General features: G+C 36.4%; 1 protein-coding gene across 1 annotated transcript; it reads right to left on the bottom strand.

Annotated features, from left to right (window-relative positions):
* Positions 1-285: 285 nt before the first annotated feature.
* On the bottom strand, positions 286-14713 carry SFT2D2 (SFT2 domain containing 2). Its single transcript, XM_063305635.1, has 9 exons — positions 14500-14713; positions 12104-12190; positions 10739-10824; positions 9906-9987; positions 8486-8521; positions 8342-8400; positions 6168-6197; positions 5445-5487; positions 286-4014 (listed from the first exon to the last, which is right to left on the bottom strand). Exons 1-8 carry the CDS (start codon positions 14560-14562, stop codon positions 5448-5450), a joined length of 483 nt encoding a protein of 160 aa, XP_063161705.1. The 5' UTR covers positions 14563-14713; the 3' UTR covers positions 286-4014; positions 5445-5447.
* Positions 14714-15951: the final 1238 nt, after the last annotated feature.

The following is a 15951-nucleotide window of genomic DNA, read 5'->3' as shown; positions in this document are numbered from 1 at the left end:
CAATAGATAATTTTGAACCTGTTTACCATCTGTCCTAGTACTTAGCATTTTTTTCCTTGCTGCTACATTCTACAACATTTCATTTTCTAGCTTGAAATTCAAGAGATAAATTCAAAGTTTCAGCTTCAAAATATATGCTGAGTTCAAAGAATGTTTCCTAATCTCTATTACAATATATCATTAACACTAATGTGTTCTCAGAAGATACAGCTTCAGTAGCAAGTTTTACTATTCTGAAAATTTTCAGCAGTGTTGACATTATTGAAAACACAGTATGCACATGTGTTGTGAAAAGAGTTTTATTACAGAAGATAGAGTGCTGAAAAAGAGTTCTTTCCAAAAGGTATTTTCTTCTAAGGTAGACAAAACTTCCAGCTCACAGGAAAAGGTACAAAAGCCAGTGCACAAAAATGGAATGTTTTTTTTCATATTAGAGAATCAATAGCTTATTACGAGGGTTCTGCAAAGCATTCAACAAAGGTGCTTTCTTTCTGCTATTACACAAAAAAGCACCTCTCCCTGACTTAGCTGTGTCTTTTACAAGCCTTGTATGACTGCTTCAAAAGCAGTTCAGCCAAAGACAGTTTCTGAAGCTCTGTCTTTGAGCTTTGCACAAAATATAACTGTTTTAATAGTTCAAAGAGGGCTGCTTCATTTGCACTGTGTACTCTTCAAAAGTATCTCTTTTGAATGCTTTGCACAACTCTACTTATTATGGAAATCCCTGCTAGCATGATTGGGTCACACTGCAGAGGTAGGCACTTCACTTCCCATGCCCCCTCAAAGATATATCTCAAACAGACAGTATTACTTACATTTAGTGGTTGAAATACTTTAGATTATGAAACTAGCATATTTTCAATTAAGGCAGAGTTTGTGATAAGAGTACAGTAATAATGCACAAAGATAGGTGATTTAACAAACTGGCAGTATGAGGGGGTGGGGAAAATCAGAAAACAAACTATCTTTTTCTATGTTTGCTAGGACATAAAGGCTGAACATTGGCTCAGAGACAAAGTTACTGAGAATTTAGGCCATACAACCATATCAAGATAGTAGTGCCTTGCTCCCTTAATGCATATTTAGCACAACTTCATATTCCAGGGAAAAGAAATAACTCAAAAATGATTTTCTTGCAGACATTCAATACCATTAATAATATATTAAACATAGTTAAAAAATATACCCAACAAGAATTCAGCAAGGTCAAAAATGGGAAGTTACTCAAATTGAATTTAAAGGTTCAATTACTATTGGATATGTACTGTAATAATTTAAGAGTTAGACAGGACAGAGCATTTGGGGCTTGTCTTAAAGTGCAAGATCTTACTATTGGCCTAACAACATTCTGCAAGCAAGGACATTATTGCAACTGGAATTTGTGAGAATTCTCTTATCCTCTCCCCAAAGTAAACATATTACTTCAGACAGGCATACTGGACAAAAGATTATTTCTTCAAAGACTGAAAAAGCCTAGCAAAATATACTTAAAGGGCTTTGTTTTTCATTAGCTACCACAGTATTCTTAAGCAGTGTTTCCCAATTTGATGACTCCATGAGGACTTCATTTCCACTTGGAGAGCATCAAGTTGGGGAAGGCTAACACGAAGCAAGATGCAAAGGCAGAAATTGGTATCTGTATGACCCAGTGGGATCCGATCTAATAGTTGGTAGGAAATTATAAATTTCTTTATGTGGATATCTGCACTTTCCAGCATTTCTATTACTACCCTTCTGTTACTCAAAGGTAACAGAAATAGATGTAAGATGCATTGCACATCAGAAGCAGCAGTGCACGTTATATTAAATTCAACTCTCTGAAGACATTAACAGGGAAAATGGTAAGATGATCTCAGCTGGTATTCAAAAGAAAGGACTTACATAGCTAGGAAATCCCTAAGGGGAAAAAAATCAAGCAAGCTTCACCAAACCCCTCAAGTTTGCACATAATTTCTTACCACTTTATATTCAAGTAACCCTAAAAGCCAAGACAGGAATATATGAAGCTTAGAAGTATCCTGTCCCACCACAACAATTTACCTCTGAAACAAATAAGGAACCTATATTTTTTATTACGTTGTCCCCAACCTTTTTCAGTGCTGCAGTAATGCATCAGGAAGAGGCACCACAATCTACTATAAGAGAGAGTTCACAATTATCACTATCACTAATACCTATGCATTGCCTCACTATGAAAACATGATATTAAATATACATATTTATATATCTATACAATATCTTAAAAATTTATAATGTACAGATCTGGGTAGTTGCATATTTAAAGCAGTGATAATTTTAAATGCTCCCAAAGACAGCAGATATAGGAAAGAATCATATATGGAACATTTACATATTCAAATCTTAAGACAGAGGCCTGGCACACCCAATTCTAATACATTACTTAGAACTGTCTTGCCTCTATTCATTTATAACCAGTGTATACATTTTGTACTTCAATGATAATTAGATTTGTAATAAAAATGAATTATTTCATGAATGTCAAACTTACAGATCTATAAATGGCTTGGTAAAGCAGCACAATGCAATGAACCTTCCAAGATCTCTGGAGTAAAATGATCAACAATATTTATCAAAGGAGCTATACTTAGCTAATTAGACAAATACAAACATTGGTCCACTGAGTACAAAAGCAATGTGGCTACTTCTTACTGGGAAATTTCTGTGCTCTGATACCCTGTATTAGTCTCCTTTAAAGGATGAGGGGGAACAAAACTTGCAGTATAATGAACATAGATAATAAATCATTATTCTTCTGGCAGCAATTGCTTACAGTTCATAAATTTCACCAAAGGCAAAATTGGTGATTGTTTTTAAAAAAAGCATAGTTCAGCATCAAGATAAACAATTGCAAATACTCTCAAATAACTCTTAACATGCACACACACTAGCTTTCCTTCTTATGAGACAGAACCAAGGATAAACGGGAGAAAAGGAATGCAGCAAAAATTGCCAATATGCCAGCAGCGTCTGCCAGTTTAAATAATCCCAGTATACTGGGATTATTGGGAAACCGGAACATGAAACATAAGATGAACTTCTTTAATGTATTTCCACAGTTGCAGAAATTGTGCAACCAGAAATAAAATATTGAAAGATAAGGTAGGATGAGAAAAGAGGGCATTCAAAATCTGAGATGTTTGTCTCCCTACTTAGATTACGGTCCACTTTTGAGTTGTACAAAGTCCTATCTGGCCAACATGAAGATGAAAGTGGTAGGGGGCATGACAGTGGCATCAAAGAGAGGAGAAATCTTTCATAAAGTAAGTTAGCAGTAAAGGCAGAAATCTTGATGTCATTTCATGTCAAGGCAACATGTGTAAAAGACCATAAATAGAAATGCTTCCAGAAATGGAAGGGCTCTTATCTATTTTTATGACTCCTACTTTTCTGTACTAACCACTGATTCTGTTGCTTGTTATGCTTCATGTAACTTAAAGAATTATACTTGCTATCCTGTTAGGAGACAACAAATTAACTCCACTTAGTTCCCTCATACAATTTGCAATCATGAATTTTAGAAGATAAAGGACTGGGAGCATTTAGAAATGGTCTCTTGATGTCAAGAAACTAAAAGAACTTCATGGAGAGCCCCCCCAAAATGCATTACATGCTTAATGTTTTCCAATATGTAATCTGTCCTTTGGACTTTTTAAATCAAACGTGTTAATAGAAAGTAGTAAAATCTCATCCCATCTCCTTCAGAATTACTAGAATATCCACTTTATTTCCAAAATAAAATCATCTGAAAAAAAGATTGTGTTGTGCTACACATTTAGTATTAGTTTTGCAAGTGAAAATGAGGCATAGTTTATCTTGAGATTTTTCATAAAATTCATCGACCTCTGGAGAATAATATTTGATAGCTTTGTCCTCTGATTCACAAGTTTAGTTAACAACTTAATGCTTTGTTCTTAGGAAGGTGTATGCTGTTTCAAGAGTCATTTGGTTGTACAGGTGTTCTAGTCCTCAGTGTAAGAAGATACGCAACTTGACCTGCCGAAAGGAAGCAAAAACAAAACTTTCATAGACAATTTCTCCATTAATTCATCTGATTTATCTTATGAAAGGCAGAAAAGGCTGCTCTTCTAACACAGTGTCTTGCAGTTTCAATGGGAATGCACTGTTGGTAATAGAATGTATTAACTGCAGTAACAGAAGGCATTCTTTTGGGGAACAAACAGAAATGAATATTCCTGTTTTAAAAAAATCCTACCCCTCTCACTGTCTGTTCTTTGGTTTGCAATTCAGCTGCTGATACATGTCTTCAGACTGGAACCCACATACAGAAAAGCTCACTAACCAGAAAGATCACAGCCTTTGCTGCCCATAACAATATGAGTGTCTAAAATATCCACATCACATCTACAATTGCTTATTCCATAGCATTAAATGAAAAAAATGGGAACATTTAGGTAGGTATTATAACATCCTTAAAACTGCCTTATTTCATGTAGAGGTTATATTGAACTAATGGGGATCTCCACCTTAGTAAGCCTGTTTTGGTTTTGGCTACTATTTAAATACTCACAGTGAACTGTGGAATATTCCCCAAATAATATTCCATTTTTTTTTCATTACTTTAAGCATATCCCCAAAGATGATTGAGCATTATAGAAGCATAATGAGACTTAACGTATTAATTACTAAGCTGTGCAAAATGTTTTCTGTAGTGGAGAAAATAAATCTAACAAACAAAATGGAGGCTGCACCCTTTTTCTCCCTGTCTTTTGGACATTACCAGGGTTACCAGGGTCAAATCCAGTTCCTCTCTTTGCCTAATCCCATCAAACCCAAATTGACCCTCTCTGCCTCCAGACAAAGCTCCCATCTAAATCAAACAATAGAAGCCTCACCAGTTAACAGTACAGCTCAGGGGATAAAGGAACTGTAACATAGTAAGAAGCTGAAAAATCTCAACCTACCATCTTCTTACCAGCTGATGACCTCAACATTCCATCTCCTTCACAATGGACTTCCCTCACTCTGCTGCCCTCCTGAAAGGACCATCTTGCCTAACAATAGAGCTAACCCCAGGCACACTGACAAGGACCTGCCCATCTTCCCCAACCTGGCCAGCAAATCAGATACCTAGGATTTCCTGCCTTGTTGCTCTCAACTTCTATAAAAAACCTTTGCTTTTTGTTTGGGGTCCCTCTTTCTTGCAAAGCAGGCACCCAATAATTGTTGCAATAAATATGGTTTCTTCTCCTCCATATTGTGTTCTGAATTTTCAAACCACCACAAAAAAGCCTGCTGCTTGGAATGTCAAGGCATCTGTATCTCCAAGGCCCTTCCAAATGGTTTGTGGAGCCCTATTCTTTGCTATAAATTAAGATGAGCATGGCTTAAAAAGGAGGATATAACCATTTTACTGTAACCTACAGTCACTGTATTTTCTGGAACTTATGAGTTTGCTTGCTTACCTGTTATGTGAGACACGCAGCAAAACATTTTTTCACAGCATCCCTGTGGAAATAAATGATGATGAAGCTACGGCTGTGACTAGGTTTACACAACACCATGATGTTTAGGCACAGTTCATTAAGAAAGCCACAGTTGATGAGGTTTCGCTAAGCCAAAATCAAATTATCCATATTGTGACTTAAGGCAGAATATGAACCCAGCTGCTGCATTATTTAAACTAACCACACTAAACAAACTCTTTCTTATTTCCTTTTAATCCTATCTCAAAACTCCTATCTCCCATGAAATCCCGACAGGGAGAAATCTTGATATTTATTACATAGAAAGTCCTCATTACCCTAACTCTATTTTTGCCAATCCTTTTCTTCTCCAAACTAGTTAGAGCTGTCCAAGGCTACTATGTCATTCTGAATTAATCACATAACCATAAGCCTCCATATCCTTTCCCTTCTTCATCTTCGTTTATCATGACATAGATTATAATTTTTCAGCACTCTGATTTGCCCAGTGGTAAAGCAACTCTCCGCACTGATGGCAGTATTTCACCAAAGCAACCATGTACCTGTCATTCCTGCCAGGAAGTATATAGTTTTTATAAGTAATTCTTGGATCTCTGGCACACAGAAAAACATTTCATTAAGGTTCGTTTGATTTTCCAACCCATACAAATCACGGAAGAAATGTGTTTGTCCCACGAACTAAATGCTGGCAATCAAGATTACCTTGCAAATGGTATGTAGGAAATGCTGTACCTAGAAAAGGAATCGCACAAATACCTCCATTAGCAAGAACAAAGAAAAACACCTTCCTCTCACAACCCAGTATCATTAACAGGCCTGCACTGCACATGACTGAAGGCAGGTGCTGTGCAGCAGGTATGCAGTGCAGTCTGCCAACTTATGCTATGCTGGAATACATGTCTTGTGAGTTATAATCAACACTAAACACTGATTTAGTATTCAAATCAGAGTTAATTTGTGTAAGGCTGACTTCTGGGGCAGCAATGAATGATCTCAGGGATAGGGGAAATGAAGTTCTAGGGAACGCTTGGCAAAGGACTCTCTCTGTGTCTCTCTAGTCATGGCTGATCATTGAGATAAATGCTCTGCATCCAAGAAATAGACCTTCTCAGAACCTCTCTAATATATTTCACTCCAAGTGAAAGGGTACAACGTAAGCAGAAACATACGTATTATATGCTTCAAACCATATCTTCCATAGATTTTCATTTTATACAGATTATGTGAATTTTTCATTATATGATATTAAGAGAATTACTGGGAATGAGAACTTTGACAAGAAAGTAATTCCTCTCCTCTCATATAAAATTTGATAGTGGAACTATTGGCCTATTTTATTAGATAATCAAAGAAGATCTGGGGTATCAATGTGATTGGAATTGAACATAGATTGCTATTACATACTTTATCTAGCAGTTTGCTAAATTAGTAGGTCATTCAACCAACTGGAGTAATAATTTTTCATTCATACCCAGATTATCTGAAGGAATTTGTAAAAATTGGTTTATTGTTCAAATATCCTTAAGTATCTTCAAATAATTATTCTAAGAAAAACTCCCTTGTTGAGTTGAACACTATAAAATGTTTAACTCATCATATTTATATTTATTTATATGGATGGCTGAAAATTCCAGTGAGTTTACAGGGAAGAAAAAATGTTGTTAAAATTAATATTACATCTAGACTGATTTTCATACATGCATATGTATGTGTATGAACATTAATCCAATGTTAATTCCTCTTCAGTATTTTAAGCAACTTGCTAAGTGATTGAGAATGTAATTATGGGATTGGCAGACCCTCTGTTTTCTTGCCACCTTCATATGAAGGGAATTTTAATCCCCTGGATTTTCAGTGATATAACTGGGCCTATTTCTGCTTCTTTTTGGCATTAAGTGATTTTTTTTTTTTTAAAAAAGGATGAGTATAACTGAAAAATTATTTGACCCTCTTAATATCTTTGCTAGAGTTTGGTTTCTCTTTTAGCTGAGATTTGGTTGTTGTTTTCTCAGATTAAAGTCTGCTAAACACATTTTGAAGATGTAGATGTAATTCTGATTCCTGTTTACAAGAAAAACTGATACTTTGGAAAGGTACAACTTAAAGATTGCAGGTAAATAGTGTTTTTTTTAAGAACCTGGGCACAAAAGGCTGTTAGTACCTTAACCAGCTTATTATCATTTCAGGTATTGCAAGAAGAATTTGGGGGGTATAAATCTGCAAAATTGTGATGTATTCATTTGAAATATGCTTTACTGTTCAGTTTGGCCCTGTTCACTTTCTGAAATCCCCAATGTTTGTTTTACTGGAAAACATTATAGAAGGTTTTAAATTAACAAGGACAGAGAGAGAGACAGATATCTGAAAAGTATTATTAAGATGTGTGTTAGTGTGTGTGTATGCCTTCAAGTTAGCGTTTACTCCTAACAACAATACCTAAGGCTGGACTAGAACCTAGTCTCCTGGTTTCTAGCCTGTTGCCTTTAAACATTACACCAAACTGACTCTTTGCTAGAACTTTAGAACTAAGATTCATATGCCAGGAATAACCAGGAGTTCAAATGTGGAATAAGTCAAATCTGTTTCCAGGTAGAAGATCAAATGTTCACACAAGCCTGCAAATCACTGCCACTGCATTATATGCAAATAAGGCCGAGGGTTCTCATGTGAAATCCAATAAAAACGGGTACTTAGATCAATGCATTCCAAATTCCTAGGGGATTAAGAAAAAATATTTTGGCTTCATTATGGTAGACTTTATGTAAAAAGGATTCAAGGTCTGTGATGGAACAAGAAAAGCTTTCCTTCCTAGATGCACAAGAACTTCCAGCTATTGCCAAAGATCTAAGTTCAAAAGAAAATGAGGTGATACATACCATGCCAAGGCAAAGAACTGTAAAATGCAGAAAAGGATAGTAAGCCCCTTATTATGCCACTGAAAAGAAAAAGATAATTACAACTCAATTAAAAAATAGGTATTTTGTTAAGTCACATTACTCATAGTAAATTTGATTACTTACCCAGAAAGCTGCACACAGAGTTAATATCAGGCATAGCTAAAAAAAGATACACAGCGAGAAAGTTTTTGAATAAGAAAGACACATGACTACTATATAACCAAATAGCTTTTGTGTGTGTGCTAGAAACAGGATATTGGACTAAATAAAATAAATATCCCTCCTCCTTCCCAGAGTTCTGAAGTGTCTTGATATAGCTGTTGCCCCGGGTGAAAGGTTTCCACCTAGGCAGGTACTGATGCTGCCACCACCTGTACTTGAAATAACCTTTTCATCTGAAATCTAGGTGGAACCAACCAGAAGACTGCTTTTCCCAAACTCAGCTTCTAAATAAAAAACTCCAGTTTTTCCTATTAACTGGGTTCAGGTGGTTTGGGGCATGTGGTGCTAAGTACAAAGCCCACAGTGGAGTATCAGGAATAACAGATTCATTTTAACAAAAGCAATGAACTGGGTCATTTGAAAATAAAATAGCTAGGCCAAATTATAGGAACCATAGGTCTGGATACAAAAGCTAACAAGAGTTAACAAGAGATTGAGGATTAAACGAACAGAGAATATGAGCAAGAGTAAAGATAGCCAACTGATCAAGGCAGCACTGAAAGTAAATACACACTTCTAATGCTTCTGCATATACTTGCCCTCCTAATTTTACCTTACTGGGACCAGTTCTCCCACAATTGTCAGCCACTGGGCCTGAATTCCAGGTCCAGTCAGGAAACCAGGTCCTAAAATCCTTGCTTCTCTGAGGTCGTTTGTCTAACAACTCCCAGGAGACAAATAAATGTCTAAGTCCCTCTCCCCTTAAATCCCACTTCCTGTATTTCACTGGAAGACCATGGCTTTAGAGTTATAGCACACTTAGAGTTGCCAGCGAGCCAGCAGACCCCTTGCTCGCCTAGTCTTGCACATTTCCTCCTCACAAAAAATGCATGCTCCAATGCTAAGCCTCACTCATTATACAACCCTTAGGAACCACAGAGAATTACAGCAATCTGTGGATATTTATGTAATGAGTAAAAGCAATTTTTAAAAAGCAAAATGGTGTTGAATAAAACCTCTTTAAAAGAATGAGGGAGAACTTTTTTGGCCAAGAAGTGGACTTAAAAAAAAAATCAGTCTCCAAGAGCCATGGTGCTAACATCAAAGAGGGTGATGGGACTTTCAGTCATATTAAGGAGAGGTTATTCCAGATATATAAACCTCTTACAAGCTGAATACTACAATTTTATTTCTGCCAAAAGCTCTTGAAAAATCTCACTATTGGATTTCTGCAGTGCAGTTGGACAGGGAGGTTTTCAGAGACCACAAAAAAGTAGCTTCGAAGCCACATGTGCTTGTAGCGTATCCCTCTGTGTTTTAAAACAGTACTGAACTGAACATTTTCATCAGTCATTAAGAAACCAAAAAGTGAATTACTTACAAGCATAATAATTGTAGCTATCAAACGAGTAGGTTCAAACATTCTTTTTAATTGCTTCATAGGTCCCATAAGAAATATGGTACTGCAAAAGAAAAAGATCACTACATCTGGCTGCAGAAAACAATTTTAAAACCTGTGGAACAGCCTTCTCCGGAGATCTGGATGGCTCCGTCCCTGTTGGCTTTCACAAGGCTGTAAAACCACAGGCACTAGGGTCAGGTTATTAGCGAGGCTGATGTAGGTGAATCTGTGATTAGGGATAACGTGTGAGATGCATCAGCTTTTGTATTTTGCATTTTGCGTTTATTATGTTTGTATTTGTATTTATGCTGTTTGCAACTTTTTGTATTGTGAGCCATTCAGAGTTAAGATGGGCACCGTACAAACATTTCCTAAATAAACAAACAAATAAAATCTTACATATATATGTGTTTAAACAGCCACTACAACCATAAAATGCAAGAAAAACTAATTCCTTGCTGCCATTTAGCTGCGGCCAAATCTTGCAGCCCAATACAGTAACCCTAGATTAAATTTAATCTCATCAAATAAAATTAGGGAATATTACTCCTTGCCAAGTAAGAACTTAGTTGAACATTAATAACACATATTAAGCAAGTTATTATAATTGTATTATTTCCCAAATGGACTAATTGCAATAAAAATGAGAACTTAACATTTATCATATATTATATCCAGTCAAAATATTTTGACTTAACCATACAGCAAAAAAAATTAACAGAGCTATGAATTTCAAGAATTACTAATGCTCATCTCATTTATATATTTGATAGTCTTCTATCATCTACAAGTTCAAAATAAGAATAATTTACCTTCCAAGGGATGAGATATTCCCCAGGGTGTAAAATACTCCAAACAAGATAGGTCCTTTCCTGGGAATCCATAGCAGGCCTGTACCCTAGAAAAGAAGAGAAAAAGAAATAACAAGTCTGTAAGAAATGTACATATTGCTCTGTAGATAAGAGTATTCGGGGCTATTAGATTCAGATTCTCTTCTTAATTCTCAGAGGTCTGTTTGTTAATGCACTAAGTGTTCTAACAAAACAGTTTAAAAGCAACATTACTGTGTACAATAGTAAATCCTGATTTATGCAATGTCCTGTTTTCAGAGGGACCAATTATCATATAATAACACAGACTTCTTGAATGTTAATACTTACTTAGCCAACATAGCATTATCCATGTAAAAGTGGGTGGAGAGGGGACTCAGCCGAGTGAGCACACCCAGTGGGCACAGAAGCTGGCCTGATCAGCAGTCACAAACAGGGAGGAAATGGAATAGAGTCTCTAGAATGCTGAACAGAAGTATTCTGCACTGCACTGCAGTATTTTGTTGCATACCTTACTGTTAATTATTTGGTAACTGATGTAGTTTTCTTCAAGAAGCAAAGAGATATGGTTTAGCTAGAAAAAAATTGCTGAAATGGTAATGCAGAGTATACTTACTTACGTAACTCTACTGAACTACAATTTTTAAAATAATTTTTCTTCTTTTTGGCCCTGCAATATACAACAAGTAAGCATAGCATGTACATTATCACTCCTTCAGTATATCATAATTCCAAGGCAGTGAAAATATACACAGTCTTTTAACTTCCAATAAACAAGATTTTCTTTGACTGGTAAATTGCAGCTTAGAATGTAGAAAATAGTAAAAACATGTATTAGCAAGTGAAATGAAAGAATGAAAAAAGATACATTATTTGTCTTTGAAACTAAGAAAAACTTGAAGGATATAATTGATGTGAAGATGTGTGTGTGTGTGATATTCATTCCAATCCCTTATTTTTCCCTAATCCCTTATTTTTCCTAGTCAGCAGATTAAACTGATTTCACAGCAACTTTTGGATGGATTCTGACTTTAGGAGATTGCACATTGTCCTAAACCTGGAAGTTGTGCTACACTGATTTAAATTATAAAGGCTGAAATTGTATGTGTTCTTATATCACAATGCACAGGCGTAGGATCACACCCTTTTAATTGGTATCAAATTATATGGGGAATAAATCAAAATCCACTCAGCCAAATCACATGTATTTCTTCAGTTAGGGTATATCCATGTACAATAGCAAGCAATTGAAAATAAGGGTCAGCATCAGTAACTATTTTGCACTGCAGGTGGTATTGTCCAAAAAAAACAGTTTTATGATAAGGATACAAAAAATGAAAGCCTTACCAGAATAGAACACACAGCTCCTATTACAAAACAAGCTATGAAGGCTTTCAGTCTGGTACTCCAGCTTAAGGAAGATGTATCAGCTATCTGGAAATATTAAAAGGTAAAGTAAGGATGCTGTCAAATCAACTCAGTTTCTGGTGACTGCATCTATGAAGTTTTCTTGGCAGTGTTCTGCAGAATTTTGCCACTGTTTTCTTCCAAGATGGTTTTTCAATTTCCCAGTTTAGCCAACAGTGCCCAGTCTTCCTACCTAATGTATGTATTAACAAGGGGGATCCTGCTTGGCTTTAAGATCAGCCAAGATCAGCTGAGACAGAATTATTAAAAAGACGCTTCTAAAAATAATTGTGTCACAATTTTAACAGGCATACATCAGTGTCAAGCAACACAGTACCTGTTGCTTTCTATTTTTTTCTAGCAGCTTAACAATAGCAGGAAGTATCCAATAACTTCTTTAAAAAAAATTAAAAACAAAATTGTTCCATTTCAAGTTCCCTTCATGCTAAGGAAGTGGGTGGTAGAACTGGAATGACTTTTTCTAGTAGTGGCTTTCTCAGTTCTAAGACACTCTCTACTGTTGCCTGGGTTTTCTTTCCAGCTTTCTCATGCACTACTAGTCTAACATTTTAACATTTATACTGTACCAAGGTTCATTAAATTATTTTCTTTCTGCTATTTTACTGCTTATATGTTATTCACAGCTTCTGGTTTTCGTTTTATTTAGCCTAAGTTTAAAATTGTGTTTTGATAATACTGGAAGCTGCCTGCTAAATGATTTTTTGGAGTTAATAATTTTAACTGAAAAAAAATTAAAATAAATAACTCATCTTTCACACAGAGTTGTTGTGAGGAAAACAGGAGGCAACAGTATTATGTACACCACCATGAGTTCTACAAATAACGGTGGGATATAAACCAAATAAACAAACAAACAAACAAACAATAAAAATAGTCCAAAGCACGGTTATTGTTTTTTAAAACATATATTAATCATTCCTAATTCTTGGCATGAAGAGATCTGTGGCCCTTCAGATAAGACTGTCCAAAGCCATCTACTATGCTTCCGAGGCTGAAGGTTGATGCAAAACTGGGTTTCCCAGATGCCAGTCAAACTGGTTAATCACGACTCCATACTGGCTCTGTATTTCTGAACAATTCCACTGAGTGGTTTATTAATCTAACCACACATTTAGCCATAACTTTTATAATAGATTGAAGTTGCAAAGCAATATAATGAAGAGCCATATGCTTTTGTTGTTTGTTCTTCATCTCCTTATACTTTGCAAATACTGTTCAGAGAGCCTTCACTTGTTACTATTACAAGCTGCCTTTCGTAATTTCTTCCCCTGAGATCCTATCCTGTTTTCCATACTTCAGATACTTCTTTAGTACATCAGAGACATATTTTAAATTTTGTAAAATGTCATGAAAATAATCAGTTAAAATTCTGACTGAAAATACCTTCATCTTTGACAATGTTCCTATTTAAACTCTTTAATTCTCCAGCCATAACAACTACCGAAGTGGGATTTTGCACCTTTTCAGTGCCTATTAAACCAGAGAGACATCCATTTTTCCAAAATAAAGTACCAAAGGAGTAATGGCAATTTTTTTAAGGCTAAGGAACAATAATTGCTGTCTTCCATTTAAAAAAAAACTATGCCTATTAATGTCAAAGGCTAAAAATTCTGGAAGTGTAAAAAAAACAAATACTCAAGCACTGACAGAGGTGTGGTTATATGGCTCACCCATGCTTACCGTAACCATGATTTGTTCACATAACCCAATTTTCAAGATTCACACAATATAGTACCATAAACTAACCACAGGAACTGAGTTTGCTCAACATGCTAGGCTAAAATGTGACTGTCAATGGCTCAAATATATCCTGCTAATAAAGCCATGATGTGTTGGAAGGAGCACGGCGCAATACTCTAGATTAGGATTATCACAGTACAGTTAAAAGCACAAGAGCTTTGCAGGATAAAGGGAATGAACTATTTTTTTAAATAGTTTTAAAAAAACCCAGCCAGTGCGTTTTCAGATTACAGCGTTCACCAATCTCGGACAGAATAACCATAGCCGCTGGGATGATGGAAGTTGTATCTATTGCCAGCCAGGCTGGAAAGGCAGTCTAACTGGGCAGTTTAAGGAAGTAATAAACAGACTCCGAAACATCTCTGGGGGGAAAAAAGGAGGACGGGGGTAGACAAAAAGAGCTCGCTTGGGAGACTACACGAAGCACCGGCGGTGGACAGAAGCAGCAAAACACGATGAAACAGACGAAGGACAAAATCCAAAACAAAACACAACCCAAACGGGGGAAGAAGACGCGGGTGAGAATAAGCGTCGCCTTCCTTCGGCTTCATCTGTTGAAATAAAGAGAAGCTTACCTCCGTCAAAGGTCCCGGGTCCTCCCCGTCCTGCCCACTGAGAACCCGCTTTAATTTATCCATTCCGCCTGGCCCAGGCGCTCCCGAATTTCGCCAACTCCGATGTCGTCTCTACCCACACCAACCAACCACCTTTAGCTTCCCAAGACTACAACTCCCAGCAGACAGGACATTCAGACGCTCATTAAGCTTCCGTCTTCCGCCCGGAGCCTTTCAGAGCCACCCATCCTGTCCCGGCGATGCAATGCAGGTTGGGAAATGTAGTTGGGATGTTTCCCACTTCTGCGCTAAGAAGAAATTCTAGTACTGATGACAATGCTTTTCTTCACAGGTTTCTCTCAGTGTTTCTCAACCTCAGCAACTTTAAGATATGTGGACTTCAACTCCCAGCATGCTGGCTGGGGAATTCTGGGAACTAGAGCCCACATCTTAAAGTTGCTGAAGTTGAGAAACGCTGGTTTAGCTGATGCTGCGTTGCCCATAGCTAGGAAATGGGAATACTGTATATGTTCTGGACTACAATTGACTACATTTGACTGCTATAGCTAGACAAAGCTTATGATAAAGTGAATAAGCTTGAAATATTTTACATGAATTGAAGGTTAATTGCAGAATGCTGTGAGCGCTATATATGGAAGTAAAGCATGCAGGAGAATAAATTGAATGGTTCAGCCTGGGAGGGAATAAGACAAGTATGTGTGACATCCCCTTGGGAAGCTGGTGGTGATGTTAAAGGTACGTTGGTTGGGGGTGGGAATGTACATTGCAGAAAACCAAAAACCTGAATATTTTCAGTGAACATTAGATTGAATGATGCAACAAAGAACATCGATCTGAAAATTAATGTATCAAAGACCAAGGTAGTGGCATTTGATAGAGAAAATGGAGTGAATGCTTGTAAGATATATATGAATATTTAAAAAAAACCTTGATCAATTAGATTAATTTGTGTAGTTTAGTAGAATATGTATTAAACATAAGAAAAAGTATGGAGAAATTTTAAGACACTCAAATACCAATAGAAAGGTGGTGGGTATAATATGATCTGTTATCAGAAATGTTTGTCAAAAACTAACATGAATATGCGTAAGAACATGCTTCTGCCCATTTTGTTTGATGGAAATATGAGTTCTGTACGAGTTATGAAACACAAAAGTTGAATGTGGTGAGACTGGAATACCTAAGGGGTGTGCCTGATAAAATAAGAACTGAAAGGGTAAACGATGAATGGGTTTCCATGAATGAGATTTAATATAAAAGTGAATGACCAGTATAAAAGAACTATATTGAAGTAGTTTAGAAAGAATGAATGAGGATCAAATTGTAAAAAGAAAGGCTGAGAAAGTTGTGGTTTAATGCTGAGTTGTTTAAAGAGAGAGATGTGAAATTTAAAGAACAAGGTTGGGAAAGCATGCAAACCATAATTTTTGGAATTCTTTCCAAACCCTTTAC

The sequence above is a fragment of the Candoia aspera genome, chromosome 5 (assembly GCF_035149785.1).
Source record: "Candoia aspera isolate rCanAsp1 chromosome 5, rCanAsp1.hap2, whole genome shotgun sequence".
Classification (NCBI taxonomy): domain Eukaryota; kingdom Metazoa; phylum Chordata; class Lepidosauria; order Squamata; family Boidae; genus Candoia; species Candoia aspera.
This window is presented reverse-complemented; position numbering and strand designations above follow the sequence as displayed.